General features: G+C 39.1%; 1 protein-coding gene across 1 annotated transcript in view; it reads left to right on the plus strand.

Moving 5' to 3' along the window:
- Positions 1-2,546: 2,546 nt before the first annotated feature.
- The window catches only part of MMS22L (MMS22 like, DNA repair protein), a gene marked incomplete at both ends in the record, with an annotated part of 92,945 nt that continues 81,558 nt past the window's right edge, over positions 2,547-13,933 (plus strand). Inside the window, 6 exons of the mRNA XM_082481171.1 lie at positions 2,547-2,725; positions 4,978-5,103; positions 8,358-8,410; positions 11,349-11,436; positions 11,527-11,704; positions 12,804-12,897. Of these exons, the coding sequence (XP_082337297.1) occupies positions 2,547-2,725; positions 4,978-5,103; positions 8,358-8,410; positions 11,349-11,436; positions 11,527-11,704; positions 12,804-12,897 (718 nt within the window). The remainder of the gene's footprint in view (positions 2,726-4,977; positions 5,104-8,357; positions 8,411-11,348; positions 11,437-11,526; positions 11,705-12,803; positions 12,898-13,933) is intronic.

Genomic DNA, 13,933 nt, shown 5'->3' on the forward strand with positions numbered 1-13,933 from the left:
TTAGACAGGAATTTAAAGAAGGAAATGAGAGTTTCTTACAGACACAGGAGCAAATGAAGCATTTTTAATCACAGGAGAGTTTTCATAGCAAGCTCTAGCAGCAACAGCAAAACTTCTTATAGCAACTTTCTTGTTAGAAACAAAAGTTTCAGGCACTGCTGCTAATTTACACCCCAAAACCAGGCAAAACTGGAGGAGGGTTTTCAAATGAAATCAAACCAAGGCAATCCAAAATACTACAATAATTGTTTAAAAGACCCAGAAGCTGCTAGGTGCACAGTATGCATTTTGAGCCAAGTTATGCCAGCCAGAGGTTTTAGGACTTTCTCCCTGGCCCCTATTCAGCGGTGACTGTCATACCCAATGAAGGCGCTCCAGTAGATGAAAAGAGCAAAACCCAGCTTGAATTTTAAATGTGCTAAACGCCACTTTCCCATGCTTGATAAGAATTGCTCATGTCTCTAGAGGGGAGCAGTACCTGACAGCCATGGGGAGGTTGGATGAGGGTCTCTAAGGCACCAGGGAAGCCCAGGGACCTCTTGCCCGTGGCAGTGAGGAAGCATGGGCATGAGTGAACCGAGGTGGCTGAGGAGAAGGAAGATGAGGTTCAGGTACAGGCTAGAGGAGGAGGGAACCACAGAAAGGGAGCGGACAGCTGAAGGACAGAAAGATTAGGGCAGCAGTCTGATCTGGGGCACTTACTAGCGGTGGCAAGATGGTGGCGCTCAGGTGAGAAGCGGCCAGGAACAACTTGTGGTGGCTGCGACCCACAGAGGGGAGCTGCGAGAGTGTTGTGGGCTGAGGCGGTTGGCGGGAGGGAAGGAAGGGGGGCGACTGGCGGGAAACCCCACCTAAATTACAAGAAGCGGAGGAGTAATTAGCACACCGGGAACGAACAGTGGCTGGGAAACGCGGCCGCAGTATAGGTGAAAAGGGGTTTATGCTGAAGGGGTAGTGCGGTGGGGCCTGCCGGCGACCGCCCCGCGCTACAGGCGGCGGGCAGCGGGGAGGCGCACTGACGGGACGGGGCCCGCACCCGCCCCGCGGCGGCGAGGCCGGCCCCCCCCGCCCACCGCGGGGAGCCGCCTGGCGGGCGGCGCTCGGCGCTTCGCCCTGAGGCGGCGCAGGGAGGGCGGAAGGGAGCGAGAAGGCGGACGGGCGGGCGGGCAGGCGGCCCCCCCATTCCCGGGCGGAGGGGAGCCGGGCGGTGAGGGAAGGAGGAGCGGCCGGCGGCCAATGGGCGCCGCGGCGCTTGCGCAGTGCTGGGCCGGCGGTGGCGCGCGGGACGTACGGAAAAGTGTCCGGGCGCGGAAGGGGAGTGGAGCCGCCGCCGCCGCCAGCGCGCAGGTACTGGGCCGCCCTGCCTACACTCATCGTCCCGTCCCCTCTCGGTGCTGGTCTGCCGCGGTCTAACGGCGCTTACGCATCGCCCCCCAGTTAGACCCGACCCGACCCGACCCGACCCGACCCGACCCGGCCTGCCGGGGAAGCGCCTCTGGGGAGAGGAGAGCGGCGCTGGGCCGCAGTCGTTAGGGGTGGGGGTCGTGTTCATGGCCTCTCCCCGGCGCGCGGGAAGGCGGCCGGGGTGCTGGTGGCGGCGGCGGCGGCGGCTCTGCCGCCGGTGTGCAGCTCCCGCCCGGGGATGGCAGCCGCATGGGGAGCCGTTCCCCAGCACGGCTGGCAGGGCACGGCGGCGGTGCTTAAGCTGACGGGGGTTGCGACCGTGAAGAGCTGCACTTCTTGTACTTTTGCTTTTCCCAGTGTTTTCTATCGTGTGGGGCGATTTTGTAACCCTAAATCGACCAGACTTTCCTTAGAAACTCGACTAAACTAGGGCGTGGCCTTTAGCTGCTTATTTCTGCTTTGCCAGCTGTGCTAACACGCCTCTACATAGGGCCCTGCTGTAAACTGAAGCACTAGAATCATCCTTTCACCGAAGGTTTGCGCTGCTACTGCTGCATAGCCGACTGCACCGCAGGAATGTGAATGAATGGGGAAAAGTAGGACAGAAACTTCTCTTACTTCTTCTTACACCTCTAGCCACGGTGTAAACTGGTTTCTGCAAGAACAGTATAAAAAACTGCCAGAGTTGAAACTTAATTTAGAGTTAATAACTTTAATTATGTTGTTTGTATATTATTATAGAAGTGTGGCACCTGTTGCCTAGTTCTTGTCTTTCAGTACGTTGTATAAAATCTTAATTCACTAGTGTTAAGTATACAGCGAACTTCCTTTCGAACATGATCTTCCTTCTTTTGCTTCTCTTTTTTCAGATTCCTGGGAAGTCAGACTTTTTTAATAGAAACTTCCAACTTGAGCTATGTCAGAATCATTTTCTGAACTTTAAAACTTTAGCATTTCAGGGTTCTGTAATTGTCACGTGGGATGTATTTACTGCTTCATAGAAGGAACTTGAGCTGTAATATTGCCTTAAAGTCATGGACAATTGGGACCCTGTAATGCATGTAACAATGAGAAAATTATTTGAAGAAACACTATGAGTGTGTCTTAATTTATCGTTTTATTTTCTGGATCAGGTGTGAACAATGGACGATGACTTCGTGGCTTCGTCCACACCCCCGTTTCTCACTGAAAGCTTGGAGATGGCAATGGAGGTGGAGAATGAGAACTCAAAGCCACCTTGTTTTTCCTGTGCTTTTGAGAACCAAAATGGAGGAAGAAGCTTCTCTGCAGAATCTTACTTAGCCAGTGGGTCTCTTAAGAGGTATGGTTTCTTTTTAAGTTACAAATATAATACACTTCAAAAATGTTCTTTCCACTGTTTCTTTTCCACTTGCAAACGCTTGAAAGGGTTTCCAAATCAGTTTGTTCTTCAGCAGTTACGATCCTGAAATCAACTTGGTGGTATACCTAAGCAGGAAGGGCAATTGTGTTGATACACTGCTTCAGACAGTTTTCTTGGTCCAGTTCGTAGCTTTGTGGACTTCAAGATATTGTAAAGGACGTCATACAGGCCTGTTAAGTATCCAAGACCCCTTAAATTTCGGAGTAGACTGCAGCACTGCTTTTTCCAGTCATATGCTCTATTTGATGCTGGCTCTTTCTCTCTTTTCCACGTGATAGAAACAAACCTCCACTGCCCAGCTTCCCTGGATTGCTGGGACTGTCCTCTGTAGCTTTAAGGCTGTCTTTCTCAAAGCTCTACCTCTGCATGCATTCTGGATTTAAGGTTCAGAAGTCACATGCATAACAAACAAGTATTTTCCGTGAGATTCTAGAATGCTACTGTGGTTTAGTTAATATCTTCCTTACTGCCTGTGATCCAGCTTAGTCTTCTGTGCCATTTACCGATCCTTCATGGGTTGTCTTTTTTTTCCTATAAAAGCATAATCTGTCTTTCTGTCTGTCCATCTTTCTGTCCCAGTACTTTATTTATACCTTTGAATTGAAAACTTAGTTACTGTGGATTTCTCCTGCGAAGCCTCATATTTTGCATTGTCACTTTGGGTTTTTTTTAACCTTCATTTCCACAGCCTTTTCTATGAAGCCTTAGAGTGTTCCACTGCACCTCTCCCATTCCCTACCTTATTGATCATAATCTTATTTTTTTGTTGTTGTTGTTGTTGAATCAGAGCACATTAATTCAAATTGTTGTCGAGTAGAGGATTGAGAGAGCCTTTGTCTGCATGAACATATCAGTAGTAGATTCCACACTGACAAAGAAGCATTTCATGACAGAATCAATTTCATGTGAAAACTGACTCAGGAGCTTGTATGTAGACAGGTTTCCCAGATCACTACAGTCGTGATAATACTGTTCTTCTGTCATTTATTCATCTTTGTCTACTTGGATTGTAAATTCTTGGAAAAGCCTACATGTGAGGGACTCCTCTGTCTTCATTATATAGAACAGGAGTAACTGGATTTAATTGCTAAAGGCTTCAAACCAGACCAAAGTTTAGGTAGTTACCAAGTGAACTGCAGGTGTTGCGGGAGGCTGAGCCAGTTATTCAGCAGATGCTCTTTTTGCCTCCAAGAACTGAATTGGTAATAGTGCATAGTTCAAGAAGAATATGAATTTGGTGTGTAATATAATGAAAACAGTACATTTTTTTAATTTTTGAAAATAGGAATATTTCTTGCATCTTACTGAATTCAGCTTCATCTACGCTGAAATATTTTATGGAAGTCAGTAGGAAAATTCTGAAATAATTTGTTTTGATGTCTTATTATACAGCTTGCTGTGTTTTTTTTTTTTTTTTGAAAGCACATTAGTGAAATATTTTTATATTTGCACAATTAGTAATGTTTAAACAATCTATACAGATGTCTGATTTTTTTTTTTCCCCTTTGAGTAAAATGGTAATTCTGATTTTTTTTTTTTTTTTTTTCTTTCTTCAGCCAGAGCAAGGAGTAGTCGCGGCCTAGCGTTAGTTTAAGTTATCATAATGAAGTCGCATTTTGTGACCCTCATCAGTTCACCTAACTAAAACTGTTTTTATTAATATGCTTTTATCAATGTGTTCTATATAAATATTATTATATGTATATAAATGAACAAGTGTATGTTCTAGCATTAGTTAGTAGGTATGTAGTGTATATTGCGACAGATTCCAAACATACAGTTAGAGTGGAGCATGTTATCTAACATAGCTGCCCCTTCTGTTAGGGACAGCCTGTATGCTTTTTCTCAGCCTCTTTGAAGGATGAAGATGCTTCAAGGTGGTAGCTTGTTAATTTTCGTTTGTTTCTAAAATATACTGTGCCCTATGACTATATCCTCTTTTTCTGCTCTTGAAGCTAGGAGTTGTCATATTTTATGTACTGTATATTATATTGCTGTAAAAGGTATAACAGGCTGTCTTTTGATAGCCTGTTATACATGTTGTATACATGTAGTATACATATTGCTGACATATTGATAAAATATCGGTGATACATAAGCCAGCTGTAGACACTGTATTCTATAGGTTTATTATTGGGGAATGCATGACTATTGTTTGTTCTATTTTACAGGGTTTTGCTGAGACTAGATCCTTCTCCCAATGACTATGAAGATGATGTGGTGGAAATGTTTGGCTTTCAGTGGGTTACTGAAACAGCATTAGTTGAATCCTGTGGACTTCTCTTTGGATTACTTAGGTATGATGATGTTAGTGCATTCTATAATTAATCCACTTCTTAAATTATACCCACCTTAAGTATGTAACAAACTTTTCAAGTTTTTGGTAGTTAAATCATAAAATAGACTGTGGGCTATGCAGTGCATCCAAAAAGATTGTGCTGTCTATCTAACACTCCAGTAAGTGATGGATAAGACACAGATGGAATTATGGGAAGAAGTAAATTTTGTGTCACAGATTTTTAATATTATGGGACTTACTAATAAGTTTCTAAGCAGCGTGGTGCATATTTTAGCTATCAACAGATAAAAATTGGTAAGTATAGTAATTACAACGGTGTTGTGATTAATTTAGAAGGCTCTAGCTTCAGAATATGTGAATAAACTATATAAGATTTCCTTGAATGAGATTGTGCTACCGATATAATTAAAGTTGTCTTTTGAAGATTTTAAGTCCTTTTTTTGTGCATAAAGAAAAGTGGAGGTTAAAAATCAAACACTGTAAATGCTGAATGCAGCACTTCCTTCAATTGTTTGGATTAGAATAGCTTCAGCAATCTCTTCAGATACAGTTACTCAGTGTTTGACTAATTCAATGTAGATGTTTAATCTGGTCAATGCAAATACACAGATCACCGATAATCCTCTTTGCTACTGATAATCCTCAGGACGTACAGCCCATACAGAGAGTGGATGGGAGAGGAGCTTTTGTGTGATTCCACAAATATATGTGGTATATTCCTTTGATTGTAGTGGATTCTTCCATCCCTTTAGGGTATCACCAACAGCATGAAGTGAAACATCATTAACAGGGTCTGGCTTATCGAAACACGATGGCATAGATGACCAGACTTATAATAAACCCAGTATTATTTATCTTTGCTTGTTTGATGCAAGCTTTGACTTCACTGAGATTTTTAAAAAAAAAAAAAAAAAAAAAAGATATATATGATATAGAAGGAGATCAGGATAACTTAGTTAAAAGAAACACTGTATCCCTTTCTGTATTTAGTCTGATCTGTTTATTAACTGTTTATTAACATGAAATCACTGGGCAATGAGACAGTGATATAGTTGATCTGTTGAATTAAACAAGTTTTTTTTTCTGTAATATAAAGGGCTCTGTAATTGTAATAGAGATGAACATAAGGTATAATCTATTATATTGTGGGTTTTCAGTTATTCAAGCTATGCATGTTTTAAAACCTACCAAACTTGTAGGAATAATAGATTTCAGCTAACTCTTGGCTATGAGAGTTTTGTTGCTAAGCTGTCTTTTGGTGTGACGAGTTCTTCTGCAAAGATATTCTCTCTTTCAGTTCATTTGTTCAGTCATAAAATGGAACGCTTTCATTTATAGACCACTTGACAACTCAAAGTAGGAGAACTTCTTCCATTGTAGAAATCATATGTGTTAAGTACAAGTTATAATGGTTCTTGAGGACAAGTAGTTCAATTTATAAAGTACAGGTATCATCTATGTTTAAATGCATGCTTACAGAAACCTAATATTTTTTAATGTGTCTGTAAATATTAGATTGCTATTTAATATTTCTAAATATTGTCTTTAATAATATTATACAGCAGAACTGCAAGTTAAAAACATTAATTGCACATTAAAAAGAATTCTTACCTGTGATTTTTTTTTTTAAATGCAATTGAAGATGTGTGAGTCAAAGTAAGAGCTATGTAACCATTTAGGTGGGTATAGTAAGACAATATATATTTCATTAATAAACAGAAGTATCAGCTTAACTGTCAGAATATTTATTTGCAAATCAAACGATTTAATGATTAACAACCACAAGGATCAATCTTTGAGGTACAAATGCAAATTGAAATTAAAATGACTTATTTAACTTATATCATTGTTATGCTTCTCATGCCCAGTTTGTGCTTTTGTTTTATCAGCCCACTGTATTCTGTCTTTTGTCAATTCAGTGGAGGGTCTTTCTTTTCCTATGTGGCTCCTTTCTGACACACTCTCTCTCTAACCTTCAGCCTCAACAGCCCTCTTTCATAAAGTCCTCCTGCTTTAGACTTCCTTCCTTTCTACGTGGTTGAAATACTTGAAAAGTTAATGCAGAAATTCAGCTTTGATTTCAAAACAAACCAAACAAAAAAAAAAAACCACAACCCACCTAAATGGCTGAAGGTAATATTGGGTAGCTGACAGGATTTTATCTAAGGAAGGAAGAGCTAAGGGAGATAATTTTAATGTGTGCCTGCCCTTTAATATGCAGGTTACAACCTGGGTTTTGGATCCTTGTAGGCACCTCCTAGTTTTCAATTTTTTAATTTTTTTTTCATAAGAACATTTGATCTGGGTTGCATCCAAGTATCCTGTTTTGAATCTTTCAGTAGTTGCTGTTTTGACTGTATAAGAAATGAGGCAGAGAGCTCCTTCCTCAATTTATGCAGCATTTTCTTTCAAAAGTCTGTCTTACACAGTTGCGCTTTTCATGTATTCAGTTTAGTACCACGTTATCTCTGTGGAGACTATGCTTGAGACCACTTGAAAATAACAGTTGTTGCAGAATATAGCTGAGTACTTACCTATGTTACAGCTTCTTTTAATTTTCATTTGCAGTGGCAGTTAGCAGCTTCTTTAATAATGCTGCTTCTCCCCTCTAAAAATGGACTGAGTTCTAACTTTTCTAGGACACTTTCTCCTTTTACTATACTATATTTGTTGCTGTTAATCTTTTGTGCTTAAGTTAAACAGCAGACCACCCTAAGCAGGAAGTGGGAATTAAATCACTTGTGGCGGTTGTGAATTAATTCCCTGTATGCTAAGTGTATGCCATGAGGGCTAACTTCATTAATTCATAATAATTCACTTGTGGCACTTGTGAATTAATTCCCTATATACTAAGTGTATGCCACAAGGACTAACTTTCAGGTTTATTCTGTGGTCAGATATGAAGTTGAGTTACACTTATGGAAAGATCAGTTAGAGGGAATGGCTTTTGGAATTTTTGTGTTAGTGATTGCGGTTTTGCTTCCCCTGATAGCTAATTTTGTATTTGTCGTTAGTGTGTTTAATGTTTTAAAAACAAGCAAAAATTCTATCCATTGTCATCCCTTCACGCTTGGGTGCGTCTGTTGCCTTCTGCTACTACTTTTTCCTAAGTTACATTTCTGTAAGCTTTTTCAGAAATACAAAGCAAGGAACACTTCTCCCCTCTCTCTGTTCTGTTTAGACCTTACTAAAATGTAGTTAAACAACTTTTACCTATATAAATACCATAAACCTTTGTATTCCTTTAATTAGGCAACAGATATACAGACTGGAAAACCTAGTTCAAATGAGTTCATCTGATTTTGGTAAGTTTAACACATTTAATTTGACATTGAGATAGCTCTCTACCTTTTCATTATGGAGGTATATTATCACAGATCACACTTGTGCTTTAACTCTTGACCAAGAGTTCATGGAATGTGCTACAGAACAGTGTATAATGCGCATAAACCTGCAGTAAAGGTACAAATATAGGCAACCAACTGATGTAACGTAGTGTGAAAATAGATAGTGGAAATGTTGTCAGTTTGGAACCAGATCTGCCTGTGTATTAGGTACACAGGGCAATTCTGACCTTAGTGGGGAATTCCACATTAATTTGACTTGAGCTAAGAAGTCACTCCTAAGGTAGAATTGGGCAAAACTGTTAACTTGTTTAATTGAAAATGGAAAGTTGCATCAAAACTCCCAATAACTATTTTAGTTACAAGGGTAGTGGTTGGGACTTTTTTCAATGTTCTCTTGGCTCACATCTAAAGAAGCTAGTTATATTCACTTAAGAGTTATTTACAAACTTAATTTATCTTTGCTGCAGGATCAATAAAATGAGATCACTACAAAATGCTTTGTTTCAATTAAATACTAAAGCATGAGAAGCACTATGTTTCTGAAGGATTATTGCAGCCTTGGGCTTATTGTAAGTTTGAAGGCTGAATTACTTAGCAAGTTGGGAATTTCAGTAATTACTCAGAAATAAACTGACTGTAGTATCTTCTCATTGCAGATAAATTGTCAGTGTTGTAAAAGTACAAGTGAATATTTTTACACATGATTATTATTTTGGTTTGATATTGTCGTACTCTGACATTTAAATTGTTGGTATGAATTTATCTTCAAGCTTTGTTCATATGCTTTTGTTGATTGTATCTTAAAAGTCTAATTTTGCGGACGTTTAATACATAAGTGGAAATAGCCTTATTTTAAATTACATATGAACTTTTATATGGTAGCTGGACACCAATAAACTGTTCTGTAATTCTTTTTTCCCTTAAATTTAAGCATCTGCTTGGTTGTCTCCTCTGTATCCTGTTCTTCGTCTTGTCAAGTAAACTAGAAAAATAAACTTGAATTTTATGCTTTGCACCAGCCTTTCTTTGTGACTTAGAGCAAGTCACTGATACATCTGTGACTTAGTTCCCCCTTGACACAAGCAGGCTAGTAGTAGTGTCATGAGGATTAAAATATTTAAAATAATCAGGCAGCGTGATGTTAGGTATTATTGATGTCTTAGATAAACGTGTTATTGCCGCTGTTTAAAACCTCAGCTTAGAGTTTTAGCTCAGTAAATCTTTGTTGTGTGTATATGTTTATACAGATACCGATATCATCCATTTCATTTAATTTCCTACCAATCTTAATGAGCTTTGGAGACTTTGTACTGAGAACTGTGTAAAATCTTTTCTTATACTCTTACACTCTTTTCTTACTGTTTTGCCTTTTTTTTTTTGTAAATTCCTGGTCTGTGCATAACACTACTGTTCCTGTTTTGTTCCACTTATTTCACAGATCAATGATTTATGACAGTACGCAAAAGATCTTGTAGTGAAATACTATAATATAAAACTTTGCTTGAACAGAACTTCTGAGAACTTATAACAACATATTTGTAATTGCTACAAAGCAGCAGTAATATCTATAAATAATTCCCTTAGAATAGAGTGATTTGAGCCTCTAAACCTATGGTTCATTACCATGGCAGATCCTATGGCTTCTTAAGTGCTGGGGGTAGGCTGTACACTGGAATATTATGGTACTTGTACCAGTTGATTTGCTTCACTCAGTGAGTGTTGTTGCTTAAAAGATACTGAAATAGGCTTATATGCACAAAACTTTATTTATGGAGTCCATAACAAGTGGCATACATGAACTTCAAGGTTACCTGGAGGGGATGAGGAAACAAAGGGGACAGAGAGAGCAAGGAAAGGAAAGGGAAGACACCCCAGTGGCCAGCTGAGGAGAGGAGCAAAGGTGTCTGCCTTTCCCTGGACATGCAGTCCAGTGCAGTAGGTGACAAAGAGTTTTTGCCACACGTCTCCTCTATCGTGATACACTTTCATTGAGGCCTGCTCAAACTCCTCATTTACTGTTCCCATTTATGATGCTCTTAATGATCAGCACATGCTTAATCAGATACAAGTGTTGCAGGCTGACTGGTTGCTAAGCATTTGTGTATATGTATTATTGGGCAGTATTTATTGGGTATTTAAATGACTTTATCTGCTTTGTTATGCGCCGCTTCATTGTTCTGTAATATAAGCTGAAAGCTACAAGGCAAAGTGTAGGAATAAATAAGAAATGATTCTCACACCACTGGCAATAGCTTCCAATGAATCTCTGCTGTAATGATGGTGTTTATGCTGGCAGGTGCAAGGTAGGGAGGGTAACACCAGCAGCTCAGAGAGCAAAGGAAAAGAGACACATAACCACAATAAGCGGCTGAAAGGATACAGAGCTGCAAGTGAAAGGCAGGCTACAGGACTGTGAATGGAGGGCTCTTAACATTACACATCTTAAGACACTGTGCAACAATGTGATGCTTCCTAGGAAGAGAAGTTACAAAGCATGTTTCCAAATAAGTCCACCTGCTTAAGTCCCCCAAGATAAAAAGATGCTGAGAAATTTTCACATGTCGTCTTTGAAGATGTCTTGGAAGCAGACAGGGAGTAGGGCTGAATGATTTCTTCTCGCACTGACTGCTTGCCTCTGCTGCATTTGTTGAGGGACTGGATACCTTCTTTTCCATCTGTATTTGGATATGCGCCTGAGATGGTAACGTAACGAATGGATCCCTCTGGCAAGATAACATTAAGATGTGGGTGTTTGCCACCAGCCACCTCCCAAGTTGTCCTCCAAAAAGAGAGTGGCTTTCCAGTGGTCTGGTTTAATTACTATGGAGAATGTATATGTTACATGAGTCATGGTGTGGGCACATCTGCTTTAAGCTATTCATCTCTTTTACCTCAGGTCAAGCTGCAAACTTGCACTCTGAAGCAGAGAGCATCAGGCATCAATGTATTGAGTTTTTGCATTATGTGAAGGTTTTCATCTTCAGGTGAGAGATGCACACAATTTACTAGCTTACGTGCTAAGCTTTGTGTAGCCGCTTCTTACCTGTTTTCTTATTGTGTGTATGTATGTTCAGGTATCTGGAACCTCCTAAAGTGGAAAATGATGGAATGCTTCATCCGTATGAAGAACTAGAAGCGCAGTTACCATCAGCATTGGTGGAAGAGCTTCATGCTTTGACCATGCACATTGGTCACCTTTGTGAACTCCCTAGTAGTGTCCTGGCAGCATTTACTATTCAACATCAGGCAAAGGTTGATGTCTTTTATAATTTTATTTTTTTTGTGTGTGTGTAAGAGTACATACTCAACTTGATAACTTTTGGCTGAATAAGAATTAATCTTTCTTCAGGCTGAAATTGAATTTACACTTTATATTTTGGGTTTTTATCCCTTTATTAACTAAGTGCCATCCCATAATTGAAAAATACAACTAATGAGCTCTGGATTTTCTGTTGGTTTTATTTTTTTATTTACTTGTATGTTTTATAGCTTTTAGAATTCTTCCTGCACTATACAAGTGATAATACCAGTTACAGGTAGATAAGTAGTCTTGAATTAGCATAGCATGTTTAAAAATTCCTCTCTGTTTGTCCTTACTAATGGTTAAAATTTCTCAGCTTCCCAGTAGGAGGGACACTTTTAAAAAAATACATTCTGAAATCTGACTCATAATAGGAGATGATCATGCATATAAAGAAGAAAAGTGCAGACATGGAAGTAGGCACTGCAACATTAAACACTAGCGAAGTATACACCATTGATTTGTGCATAAATATAATAACTAATGCTTTCAAATATTTTAGAAAGAAAAAAGGAATTTCAGTTTTAGGCTGTAAAAACTAGTATCTGGAAAGGGATGATCCCCCGAGAAGCAGCATTCTGATTTTTTGTTTAGCTTGTCAGCAGGGCCACTGTTGAGCTGATGAAAGAAAAAGTAATTTCAAGTAAACTTTAAGGAAGACAATATTGAAATTTTGGGATTACTTTAAGAGCACGCTTTACTTTGTGTCCTATCTAATACTATTCTGGCAAGGAAAGGATAACTAAGGGTGTTATAATCTGTCAAGCTTGAATCAAGACATTGCGTTTAAATTGTAGTTTAAATCAGATTAAAGATTTCACTAACATCCTCTACAGACAGAATTAATTGTCATGAAGATTTTTTGTTTTTCTTTTTTTTTTTTTCTTTAACTGAATGGCATGTTTGTATATTACAGTGTATTTGATCATAGTTATGCATAATGTTCATTGCAGATAAAATGTATGCCCATCTTCACGTGTCTTAGTACAGTATTCAGAATTTGCTAGAGAAATGTTATAAATAAATAAATGTGTGTATTTCTAATCACAGGTCTTTCCCCCATCATGGCATTTACTACACCTCCACTTGGATATTAATTGGCTAGTATTGGAAGTTCTTCATGTACTAGGTGAAAAAATGATGAGTAAGTATGCAAGTTTTTTTCTTGATCTTATTTTTATACACATGACTTACTTAGATTTCTCATCTTAATTTGTCCAGAATAATTTACTACTTCTGCTAGTTTTTGAGCGTAGCTATATTTAATTGGGTAAACTCAAATACGGTGAAATAGTATTAGGAATTTGCTCTCTCAAAACTTGACCAGGATTACGAAGCTTATTCTCAACTGATGCTTACAATGTACTAAATATTTAATGACAATACACTTTTTAACATCGCAAATAAAAATGCATTTGCAGAGATCCAGAATGCATAATAGCGAACAGCAGTATTATGAAAACAATGTAGGAAAAGTGTCCAAGGATGGAGCAGAACAAAGAATCTCAGAACAGAGGATTTGCATTGTTAACCATATGGGACACTAAGAAAATACTGGGCAAAGGAAGAAGCCTCAGTCAGAGGAGCTTGTAAAAGTACAGCAAGAAAAGGGCAAGGCAATACTTTTTTTTTTTTTTTTTTAAAGGCTTTAAAAGGGCAAGAAGTAGATTGATAAGAGTAAGCTGTTCATAGAAGCTAGATAAAAAAGGTCATAGAATGCAATTGAAGAACGCAACTTCAAAGTAGTTCAGTTTGCTGAAGAATTGTTAAAATACAGAAGAGAACTTTATTTGCTTTGTCTATTTTTCATGTCCATGCTAGCAGAATAAATCACAAAAATGTATTTTCTTCTATAACCATTGTGTCACTACAACCACACCTTCTGCACCACCACCCCCCAGTTGTATAAATTATCAATATAAGTTCCATAGAGGAGTTGCAACAGTTAGAGTAACATTGAGGTCTAGAAAGAATGCATTGTATGTTTAGCCCAGGTAATGAATACTGAATCTGAACTCTTGGATTAGCTTTCGCCTGCTCCGAGTGCTGTCACAACACAGCCTTGCTTGGATTAATGCATCTTCACTGTTTCTGCATGTGTCTGTTACTGGATAATGTGTGGCTTGGCTGTTTGTTCTATAATTCTAAGGGGGTTTTATGATCCATTATGGGATAACCTA

Source organism: Vanellus vanellus, assembly GCF_965231255.1.
Source record: "Vanellus vanellus genome assembly, chromosome: 3".
In the NCBI taxonomy this organism is placed as follows: domain Eukaryota; kingdom Metazoa; phylum Chordata; class Aves; order Charadriiformes; family Charadriidae; genus Vanellus; species Vanellus vanellus.